Source organism: Diadema antillarum, unplaced genomic scaffold (genome assembly GCF_040938485.1).
Source record: "Diadema antillarum isolate AM-2024a unplaced genomic scaffold, OU_Dant_1.0 scf00000163, whole genome shotgun sequence".
Classification (NCBI taxonomy): Eukaryota; Metazoa; Echinodermata; class Echinoidea; order Diadematoida; family Diadematidae; genus Diadema; species Diadema antillarum.
The window spans coordinates 586,809-599,553 of record NW_027271052.1 but is presented as its reverse complement, the minus strand read 5'-3'; the positions used below and the strand labels follow the sequence as shown (position 1 = coordinate 599,553).

Below are 12,745 nucleotides of genomic sequence, written 5' to 3'. Positions count from 1 at the left end.
TGTTACCATTTCGAACAATACAATTGTGACATAACAAAGCAATGATGACATCGCGCACTGCTCTGTGAAATGTTACAATTTCGAATAAAACAATTGTGACATAACAAAGCACTTCTGACATCGCGCACTGCTCCGAAACGTCACTCTATGAAATGTACAATTTCGAGAAAAAAAAACAACAATTGTGACATAACAAAGCAATGATGACATTGTGTGCTGCTTCGTAACGTCACTCTGTGAATTGTAACAATTTCGCACAAGAAAAAAGCGACATAAATAAGCAATACTGACATCGTTGGCTGCAGCTGCGTACGGTCAGTGTAGGATCCCTCCGCAACATCACATCAACCACACGACTTCTCGCCTATCACTTTTCCCTTCTTTTATTAAAGTATCAGACCCGAAATATGTATATAGAGATATATATACAGTTAACAACAACATTATTCATACCCCTGGGAAATTTTTAGTTTTGAGCAGATTTCTCACAAGTAAAGGATTAAGTGATGTGATTGGGTGTTATATCTTAACATTTCTATTGTTATGCAAATGATGTGAAACTGTAATTAATGTCAATTTATAGAGGACAAATAAGAGTAAAAAGTTAATCACTCCATCATTCACTTGTAAGAAATCTGCTCAAAACTAATAATTTCTCAGGGTATGAATAATTTTGTTGTTAACTATATATATATATATATATATATATATATATATATATACAGGTATAAACTCCATTTAAAGTATTCTCGTTACAACTCTAAGCCTCGGTGCCTCCAAAAATATTCTTTACTTCGGGGGTGTGCCCTTCAATGAATAGTATTATTTTGGCGTCGTTTTAAACAGAAACTCTCAAGGCAATGTACACTAGCATTAGGCAATGACGGACCCATCCATTATAGTTATCTATCATTGAAAAGCGAGCTTTAAGTATTTAGTTATGTAATGTTTTGACTTTGAAATATCAGAAACAAATTTCTGGACTTATTTTGTACAAGTACAAACATTATACTTACAGAGCAGTTCGGTACTAGGTCAACAGTAGCAATGTCTTGCGCGTAATGTAATAGCTGGTGCTTACCTATACACGTAGCGTTTAGCTGAAAACGGACCCTCTTATACCCTTCGATACGTTTTTCGTGTTAGCAACCCGAATTTAGTTCAAATCTTATGCGTGTCGCGTTGTAAATGCCAGTGTGTATTGGATATCTTGCCACTATTATCTATCTAAACCTCTCTTTTGTTGACACAAAGAGATTTTACAAACTTTGTATAGTAGGTAGGTCTCGTGATGGCGTGATAGTTAAGTCGTTTTTCCAAAGCTTACAATAAAATTCACCGGCGTAGCCGGGGGGAGGGGTGGGCTCGCCCCTAACCCCCAGGATTTAGAAATGAGATTATCCCATAAATGTGAGATACAAGAAGAAATCCCCGAGATATTTGAAATCCTTTCCTCCGTTTTTTTTTTCCTGTTAGAATTTTTCATTCTTTTTTATTTTCAGGATGAAATAAAATTAAGTGAGAAGTGATCATACTACGGTGACAAGTTTAGCAGACCCCGCGTCTTAAGCCTATATTACGCGTGCGTTCGTATGTACACACGTAGGCCTACCCCTCGTATTGGAAGGTTTGCTGATAGCCCTCCCCATAGCGTCCCCCTGTATACTCGTCCCCCTCCATCTATAGACTGTAAGGCTACACTTTGGAGATTGACAGTTTTCTAAATATTCCACAAAATGTATGCACCAGATCATTGAATTGAATTATAAATAATCTCCCTCTTGTGGGAGGGGCAATAGCGTTTACCTCCTCCCATCCTTCTGCTGCTTGGTCTCCCTCCACAGACTTACTGTTCTTCATTGAAAACTTTCTCAATATTCAACTAAAACGTGTTGGCCAGATCGTTGAATTTCAGTGCAAAAGCTCCCTCAAAATTGATACGGGAGAGATATTAATTGGTCCTCTGTATAGAGTTAGTACATTTTTTGGAATGACAATTATGAAAACGGATTGACGCCAGACGATTGTAATATTTTGAGCTCATATTAATTTTTACGTTAATTGGACCTTATATATCAATTGCATGTTTCTAACAAGAAAGCACACACACACACACACACACACACACACACACACACACTGAAGGAATATACACATATACATGTCCTTGCATGAATCCTTTCCTTTTCTCGGTCTTTCGTTTCGTTTCTTTTATTTTATTTTCAACAAAGAGATACAATGTACAAGCATTAATTAAAGGAAATTAATATGGAAATGAAAATGTTTTCATACTGTTCCTCCCTGCAATCAAATTGGCCAAAAAAAAAAGAAGAAGAAGAAAGAAAAGTGGTTTGAAAATTAGATATTTCTATTTCTATCAAAAAGTTTTAACTATAGGAGACGGACGACCCATCCTAACCCCCCCCCCCCCCCCCCCATGTCCTGGCTTCGCCGCTGATAAAGTTTGATCTCTGTTTACCTGAACTTTGTCCGAAATTCTGTAATATCTATCATTCTTTTTAACTGACCACAAAGCACCGGTGGGCATATCCGGTGGGCATATCCACTCTACGTATTATAGGCAGTAACAATTTAACGAGTAGATGTCCAACTGTTCTACCCAATGAACTCCATTGGCTGGGTACATTTTTGCCAAGATAATGACAGCATATTCGGGGTGGCAAATCTTGTTGTTTTCTATAAGGGTTCCTAAATTGCTACAACACAGGGTTTCTGAATAAAGTAATTTCCGGACTTTATTCAACAACTTGAATCATGATGTCCGCTCACTGCAGATCCTTGATTCCTGGGGTTAGATATTTTCTAACTATTTTTTTTTTCATTTTCCATCTAGGAAGATGGCTAGACAGCCCATATTTAGCTGTTCTAGCTGGTCTTCCATGGGATTTAGCTGGGTATGAAGCGGGACCACTTCATCGGTTTATAGACACCTTCCTCTATGCGATGAATGAAGCGGGATGTTTTCATGTAGGCCTATACATGAGTTGTGACTGTTGCTCACATGGGACCTCCATTTTATATTGGGGTGTTTGGCATCTTACTTGATGAGACTATCACACACAACATCGCACAGTTACAACTGGGAATCGAACCCTGGTCCTTAGATTTGGAGACAGACGCGCTATCGACTGAGCCAAATCACAACCCTACAAGGTCTGTAGCCTGGGCAGTGGGTATTGATACTTTTTGCCTTGGTGGGCACAGCTTCCTGCTGCCCCCAATCCTTTGACCATGCAAGTTTTTCCACTTAGGATTATCATCTAACAATGTTCCTGACATATTTTGCGACTATGTCGCATTTTTTTTTACTCTACATACCACATTAAGCCACTGAGGATATCATCTCCGATTCTTTGGAATTTTACATCCCATGTTTTCTTAGATGGATTAAACTCGGACACAGGTCGCGTTCGAGCTCTCAAAAAGCGAACCAAAGCAACCAATGTGACACCATATCATGCCATATTTGGAACGTTCAACCGCTCTTCGGAGAAAGAGTACCACATGATATTTGTTTTGTATGTTTGTTTGCTTGTTTGTTTGTTCTTACTCAGAGGGGATCACACGTTTTATAGCACCCATGGTCATGAACCTATACGCGGTTACTTCAACACATTTATTATTTTCATTTTCTTGCATGATGAAAGAGCACTTGGCTTGACTCTTTCAGAAAAACAGGAGGGATGATATTACTTCAAACATTTTGTATATGGGATATCAAAGGATTATCTTCTTTACATAAACATTAAACTTTAAAAAAATCAGTACTTTTGAAAAGATTGTCTGTTTCCTCTCCATCTTCATTGTTATGTGCTGGTAATATATCTGGCATTCTAACTGATTTCGTGTGCTGTACCTGCATGGGTATCCCTGTGAATACTTCTGATAATGTAGGACTTTTCAAACGTTACCATATTTCTAGAAATGGAAAAACTGCTTGCGTTCGTAAAATTCTAATATTACACTCTTAAAATATCCGAGTCAGAACTGACCCGGAACTGGGTCCGTTGGGGTCACACGCCGTTCCGGGTCAAAAATGACTTGGAATTTGGTCATGAAGACCCCGAATGGGGTCACCCTGACCCAATTCATGACTCTGAATGGGTCATATCTGTCCCCATTCCTTGTCATTTCTGACCCGGAACGGTGTGTGACCCCAACGGACCCAGTTCCGGGTCAGTTCTGACCGGATGTTTTAAGAGTGTATATTCAAGTAATGAAAGTCATGTTTTCCTAAATGATTTAGTAGCTAGCTGTGATCTCGTTACTCTTAGACGTCTGTTGGGTTTTTTTTTTTCACATTTTCCGTTTTTTTTTTTAATACATTATTATTTTCATAGCTGCACATCCCGTAGGCATCCCGTTGAATAGCCGGTATACTCTTCCGTATCCATGTATCACTTGCGTTCTGTTCCTTTCAATGTACTTTTCCCCAGCAAGACTATTAATGCAAATGTATAGAACACGTCTCACAACATAATGCACCGGTTTTTAAATTGAACAAAATAAACAACGTTTTAATTGTGAGTGAATACTAAAATGCTTAAATGCGATTTCATGAAGTCTGCAACAATAAATGCGTGTACCCGTTCAAAAATAAATGTAAACATAGAAAAGTCATTTGCGCAATGAGTGTTTAAAGCATTTCCAATGAATAAAAAGTATGTTTACGTCAATGATTGTTTGATAAAAACAGAATACCATCCTTGCTACTTTGATTGCGCGAAGTGCTAAACTAATTGCTAAGAAAGAATTTTAATGCTGGAATATAGGCACTGTGTAATCACATTATCTTCTTTACAAATGCACCGTTTATGCAATGTATGACAACACACATCATGTTCGTGGATATTTCTGATCATTGAGCTTAGTAACGAGGCCTTTCATTCACGTGTCCCTTCATCTTAAGCCCCTTAGGCAGAAATTGACTCCGTTCACTCATTCTTTTCTTCTTATTCCTGCTCTTCTTGGGCACCCATGTGATCTTTGGGTTTCTGTATAATGTACATTATGTACATCACACATGTTCCACCCCCAACATATTTTTAGGGTGTGTGCAATTGTGTATTTCTGACTTTGTAATTTTGATATATATTTGCCATAGTCAGACGTCAGCATGTTTAAAAGATTCAATGCATCAACAGTATATCATAATGTTCTATTCTTATAGTCTCAAACATACCTCTTCATTTCATTAGTATTTCAGTTTAATTAGTTACGTCATATAGTTTGATGTATCGAAATGTTAATTATTAGTCATTTTGCTTATACATGTGATCTGTTTGTTATTTGTGTCATGTAATGTTCTGTTATCTTGCCAGTGGAGGAACATAATCTGTATTTTTAATTCAGACAATGAATGATTGAATTGAATTGAATTGAATTGAATTGAATTGTTGCTGGGTAGGGCTAGCTCCCGACAATCATTTTGCTTGCTAAGGCAACTTTTGCGAACAAAACGTGCATAGAAATAAACCCAATACCGAAAAGCGGACTTTGAATGACCGCTTCGCCGATTACTTTTTTCCGAATCTGACGAACATTTCAGATTTGATTCCAATGAATACAGCTTGGAGTTATAAAGAAATAAATTTCACAGAAATAAGCCATCACATCTGGTCAAAACCTGAATTTAATGATTGCCATATCAGCTCGACTGGCGAGCTTAGAAATCAGACAGGAAAAACCCATGATTCAAATGGACATGCTACGGCATTGTCCTTGGATGTATAACCTAGCTTGAATAGGATGGCCCCATCTTCACTGAATGTACATTAAAAGTAAAACACAGGGCCCACCATAGTAGAGATGTTCTTAGAATATGATGGCAGTCCCCTGTTGTGTTTTCTCCCTTGATTTTTATGTGGTTATAAATGTATTATGCCAATTCACTATTTTCCTACGTGTATTGTGACAAGGGACAGTTTTGTTACGGAAGCGACAACTCGTATCGGTATTCATATAATTTATTTTTGTATTCATGCATAGACCTATTTTGTACCTATTCTCATAGAAATAAAACGAGGCAAAATCAAATGAAATTCAATTTGAATTATTTTCAAGGAATGTTACAGTGTCAAATTTTTCTTTGTTTGTTTGCTTTTATTTCTGCGTTCAATCAGATGCAATTTGAATGCAAACTTCAAAAAGTACAAAGACAAAGAATAACAAGTGCAGTGAAATAAATCGATAACAGTACATAAATAGATACACATAGATGATTGCATTGAGCAATGTAGATACACAGAAACATAAGATAAGATATACAGTATTTTTCAGTAAACAACAGAGATCATTGAATGCAGGAGACCACCATCATAAGCGATGAAGCTTAAAATGGATGGAGGCCTCATAAAATGACTATCCAACGACATAACTCTCTTGGAGGAAGGTGATCAGGTGAGTGCAGTGCAGTTGCAGGTGAGAGTGCAAGATGCAGTTGAAGGAAGAAAATAGAGATTGACAATAAGATGACAATCTATACTATAAATATTTGTTAGCTCAATTGGTTTGGAGAATATAATTGTATCAAATATCGTTTTAGTGAAGCTTTCAAAGAATAAATGCTTGAACAAGACTTTATATTATCCGGGAGATTATTCCAAATGTCCGGACCCAAATGTCTTATAGATTTATGTGTCACTAATAATTTGGGATTCAAAAGATGGAAATTTCTACATATACGAGTAGGGTACGAATGGACAGAAGTATTGAACCTAAACATGTTATCAAACATGTCATATCAAATATAATGGCTGATAAACATTTGATAATAAACATATCAAATAATGGCTGATGTCACCTTATCGTGGTAAATTCTTGTAACATTGAATAATTTCATGAAACCATTATCATTTTATTTATTCAATGTGAGTAAAACTATATGAAGAGTCATTCTGTTCGCGATTTGGATGACATTGCAATGTGATGCTACTATAGGGAGACAAAAGTGAAAGCGCGCCAGTCATATATCTTTCACTTTGACTAGGTGTTTGCCACGGTATATTGTTTAGGGGGTATTCTTTTTTGATATATCTGGAGCCATTATTAAATGTGACACATGTTGTATTTATTATTTTTCTTACGGTTTTGTGATTGGATTACTTATTCACGAAATATGATGCAAAAATTTTACTCTTCGGTATCAACTTGGTCAAAACATACGTGACTAAGTAACCTGCATTTTAGTACGGTCTTCTGTGTCACACGACAGAACACAATACACGTACTTATTCCTAATCAAATGAAAAAAGTACATGCACCATAGACGATTGTACTAGTAGCATACCTTGAATATATGGCACATCATATGGCACATCATAATCATAACACATGATTCATCCCTATGCTAAAGAGCAGGCTCAGTGTATCTAAACAAAAGATATTGCAGCAACATCTCCTCTGGTACTTCAGTGTACTCAAGTAGTTGAGCAATGTGACGTACATTATTAATTCTATGAATCTTATTCATTCCATGCAGTCCATATAAAAGTTAAAGAGCAGGCTATTGGTCTATATCCAAACAGGAGTTATACCGGCAATGCCTCCTCTGGTACTTCAGTACTCAAATAGTTCAGTATCAAATCTATGAATTTCATGTATCCAATGCATTTTATAACGATTTTATGAATTTTGAACTGAATTTCATTGAATTCAGATTAAATGGAAGAGTCTGCGCTTAAAAGCATTATTTACCGTTTGCAGTTGAAACAAAAACCGCGTTTTAGTGCTACAAAATAGTTCCAGAATATGGGTTAGAGATAGAAACAACCATTGTAAAATTGTTAATCAGTATAATCAATGTTACGTAGTTGATATATAAACAATGTAGTTATGATAAAACTGTTTCTAGAATAATAAAGCTGTATACAGTTATGAATTATTGAGAAAAATAGTGATATCTCCTTATAGTTCAGGCTTTATTGTAAAATTTTTATATGGTAGGATGTTTTGTGATACAACTGACCTAAACATATGCATCAAAGTGTGATAACTTAAACATTTTTTTTTTTCAAATCATTGCTCCCAATTCATGGTAAACAATACCTTTAACTCTATAGGGTCTATATGTCTTTCTAAGTATTATTAGGACAAGTAGGTCTAAAGACAGCAATATGGTTTTCAAAGAGCTATTGATCTGCTCCAGAAACCAACAAATTCATGTTATGCTGGATTCGAAAATGATGTTGGTGATTTTTAATCTGATATCATTTCAGTTTGACTACACTAAAACATGTCTGAATCTCACGTCTAACAAACAAAGAGATACAACAGGTTACTACTATTCTATTCCCGTAAATCATATTCTAAGTTCATATCAATAATATGATTGAAAAATGTTCTTCTTTGTTTTGTTTTGCTTTTTTTTTTTTGGGGGGGGGGGGGGGTTAGCATACACGAAGATCACTATAATAAATTTTCAACCCAAACCTAGTCAATGAGTATATAGGTTCACTAGCTGAAGTTCAATTAGTGTCCCGAATTTACGAAGGGGTTATTCTAAACTTGTACATTTCCTCGTAGTACGGCATTTCCTTCTCTGCAACCTCCTTGATATCTTTTGTCGCCCCGTCAAGAGAAGCGGAAGTAGAGGAAGGTTTGAAACAAGTACTCTTAAAGGCGTTGGCAAACCACAGGTTATAGCGTGGAGCATCGAGGACGTTCGAACACACACTGTGCCACTTCAGGACAACATCGGATGAGGCGTCCCAAGTTACGTAATCCTTGGAGTACGGGATACCCAGTGCGCGGAAGAGCAGTGGAAGTATGGTTGCCGGGTCATCCATGACTTCATCGATATCGACAATGACCGGGTTGTTATCGATGTTTTCTCGAATGTGGCACCACAATTCGTGGATTTCCTTGAAAAAGTAAAGCGTTCCTTCCTCCGGTGGCTGTGCATAATCCATAACATTGAAGTTTTCTGGGTCTGGTTTCGGCATACCCTGTGGTAGATCCTTGGGATCCACTCCTTCTACTGATTTCAGCAATGTCTTCCGAAAGGATTTGTACGCCTTCACAGGATGACGTATAAGGAAGCAATGTCGAAAACCACTGGATGGATGAGGCAGATACTGGTATCGGCTTGGTGGCATACCAAAGGCCATGTCTTTGACGAAGACAAATTTAGTGGTTTGAGGAATCGAGTCGAATATTTGCTTTAGTCTAACAGGTCTGTGGATAAGGGGAGAAGTGATTATAGTTACGTATCTTCTTTGACTTCTCATACATGTACACGATTAAAAAAATAAAATGCTTTTTTAGATGTAAGCTATAACATAGAATTTAAAAAGAAATGTGAAGATAACATTTCACCGCATTGTAAGTGACATACATATTGACTTACTCAAAGTGTAAAAATTGTAATTTTAAACATCAAGAGTTCTAGTTCACTTGGCATAGCTCTTTGAGTATTGCAAGACACTGACATTGTTTGAGTCTAGGAGGATAATCAAGTCGAGAGTATTCGCCCTAATTCCTATTTCTAATCGTTTTTTCTCTTTAATTTCTACTGAGTTTGATAAACAAATATGGTACGAAAGCACTGTCATTCATAAGGTGAGTCGTCATTTGCTCCTGCGACAATTATTCTGGTCTTATCATCTCTAAGGACTTAGCGCTAGAATTAGGGTTATGATAGGGGTTTAGGTATAGTTTGATATGAAGATTAGGATTAGGGTTAGGTTTTGTTTGTGGATAGAATTTATGTTTGGCTTACCGTGCAGATATTTCGTGGGAGCAATTGTCGCAGAAGCAAATGTCATAAAACTCATACTGACATGGTACGTTTCAAAAACGTAGACTTACGACAATAGATCGAGTTTGAAGTTCTGTGTGTCACCTCCCATATTCAAGTTTTTCGCAGCATCCAGGTAAACCTCTTCGTTACCATCAATTTCAAGAGGAAGCGGATCGGAATTGTATAGTTCCCTGGCAAACCTGGAAATGACGTACGGCTCGAGCCAGATTTCGGCGCCGTCAACGAAGCTCATGCATTTTGTCATCGCTGTCGACACCGAGCGGGGAACGCACCACATGATGACTCGTGCGTTTCCGTCACCTCCTGCCATGTTTGCGTCAGAAGCCATTTTATTCCTCCTACAAAGGGTTTTTAAGCAGGTTAAAGAAGATATTACTGGTAGTATTACAGAGGGGAAGAAGTGACTCAAACGCAAAAATAGAAAGCTATAGCATTCACTAGACAAGAGTAATGTTGCAATACTGGTTCCTTCAAAATGATCATATAATTGCAATTGTCAGCATCGAAACTTATCTTTCATTATTCATTTTATTATTTATCATTATTTCATTATTGTAACTTGAGTAAAAATGTAGAGTTTCACAGATCTAATGAACGTCATTGGTATAAATACCATTAGATATAGATAGACGGCATTTTGATCGGTGCTTTTGTTTAGCGCAGCTGATCTCCCAGTTGCAACATTTAAAATTACATAATATATATATATATATATATATATATATATATATATATATATATACATATTCAGATTCTCACGGAGCCCTTATGTAGTCGCTCAAGGAAAGACGAACTTCATCTGCATAGTTTCAAAACAAGTGTATAAATTTCTTTGGTGAAAAAGCAAAACTATCTTATGGATACGTAGCAGTAGTCTGCTATTCGCTTGATCTCCGACCATGCGCTATTAAGCTTACCAATACACGCCCTGTTGCGCTAAAATTGCCACTCTTTCGCTTTGAGACTTTTTCGTGTCAGCAACCCTCCGACGAGTGGTTCGATGCAGATTGTGTTTAGCGTCTTCAATGCAAGTACGTATGTTCGATATCTCGCTGTGGTACTTTCTGTCATAGCTTGTCTCTTTCTTGTTGGCACAAAGCGATCTTCAAAACTTCGAGAAGTGGTCCGGTCTCACGGTGGCGTGATAGTGAAGTCAACGTGATGACTCAGCAAAAGCAGCAAAATATTTTGAATTATGTACCTGACCTTCGTCCGATATATCGAATTGAATGTGTAAACATCAAGGTTGCACGACGTTTTATGCTCCTCCACGAAGTGTCGCCAGAGGCATTATGTTTTCAGGTTGTCCGTCCTTCCGTTCGTCTTTCCGTCCGTCCGTCCTTCCATGATCCGTCCTTCCGTCCGTCCCTCCGTCCGTCCCTCCGTAATGAATTTTGTGGACAGCGTAACTAAAAAAAAAGCAACAACATTTGTCAAAGTATCCTAATGAGACTTGGTATGTCTATACTGTGTGAGTGGATGAAATTGTGCCACACAACTTTTGGGTGCACATGCTCAAGGTCAAAGGTCAAGGTCAATTGCTCAAAATTTCACTATTTCCCCCATATCTATGCTATGCCTGAAGTTATTTCTCGAAGCTTAGTGTAAACATGTATTACCCTAGAAAGATTCTTTAGAGAAACTTTCGGGAAGTGAGGTCGATGGTCAAAGGTCATGTGAAAGTGCTAATTTTTCACTTTTTCTCCTTATCTCGGAAATGGTCCAAAGTATTCTCGTGGAACTTAGAACATGTGCATGTACTGCCTGACAATGATTATTTTTCTTGGGAATTTTTTAGTCACGGGGTCAAAGGTAGAGAGCGACATATCTAGGTCAGAGTAAACATTTATCATCTTCTTTATGGTAATGAAGGCGTCTGAATAGGATTGTTTTATCAAATCCATTTATCTGACGTGGGTTATAATACATTTTAACCCAAATGCAATATCAACACTGCGTATAGGAAACAAAGTACAAGTAAAAAAAAAAAAAAAAAAAACTCGGGTTTTTTTTTCTTGACTTTTGTGTGAGATAAAAATATCGATTAGCCAAACACAGGGCGGAGATTTGTGTCAGTCGGTAGCGCGTGTGCCTCCAGCGAATGGACGCAGGTTAGATTCCCAAGTCTAACTGAGCAAGGCTGCATGTCATCATAAATTGTGCGCCAGTATTAAAAAGGAAAAGCCGGACGACCTCAGATACGATGTGGAGAGACTTTATTCACTGAGCCCGAGAGGACTACTCTAACTTGTTAACAACAGAGGGCGTTAATCATGTATACATACAAATGTACATCGTACATGTATTCAACATAACCATAACATATGGCGGTGAGAGAGTCGTAACTCATGCACGTAAAAAAAGATCGTTCATTCATCGCAAAAAGCAGGGTGCATATTCCCGGTGAAGTGGTCCCGCCTCTCACCCAACTGGACCCCATGGAAGACCAGCTAGTGCAGCTGAATATGGGCTACAGTCATCTTCTCAGATGGAAAAATTAAACAAACAAAAAACTGACTTTGAGCGAAGTCTGAATTGTTGCCTCGTTATATTGCCCAATAAGCTCGACGTGAATCACTAGATACATGCATTGATAATCACCTGGAAGGAACAAACTGCACCAGAAAACCAAGGACAAACTCAAAACTCTCACGCCATTGCCTATTCTTTGGTTTGGTTTTATTTTGCATTTTAACATATCTATACAACATGAAAGCCTTGATTATTGTTCTCAATGTTACGAAAAACATGATATACAATGTAAACAGAACTTAACTGCAGATTTGTTGTTAATTAGTTTCAAAATAAGGAATATTCATGAAGGGAAAATTCAGCAGACCGCACATAATTATATCGGAGGCCTATTGTAAAATAAATCATACAGAGAAGTAATCTGACCAGTACTACAGCCCCTCTTATATAAAATTATTCCAAATCTTAAGTTCTGGTAATTTACGTCACATG

At 37.4% G+C, this 12,745-nt stretch overlaps 1 protein-coding gene across 1 annotated transcript; it reads right to left on the bottom strand.

Moving 5' to 3' along the window:
- Positions 1–8,398: 8,398 nt before the first annotated feature.
- LOC139722292 (uncharacterized) lies at positions 8,399–10,114 on the bottom strand. The gene is made up of 2 exons (XM_071633601.1): positions 9,829–10,114; positions 8,399–9,195 (listed from the first exon to the last, which is right to left on the bottom strand). Exons 1-2 carry the CDS (start codon positions 10,107–10,109, stop codon positions 8,505–8,507), a joined length of 972 nt encoding a protein of 323 aa, XP_071489702.1. The 5' UTR covers positions 10,110–10,114; the 3' UTR covers positions 8,399–8,504.
- Between the last annotated feature and the right edge of the window lie 2,631 nt (positions 10,115–12,745).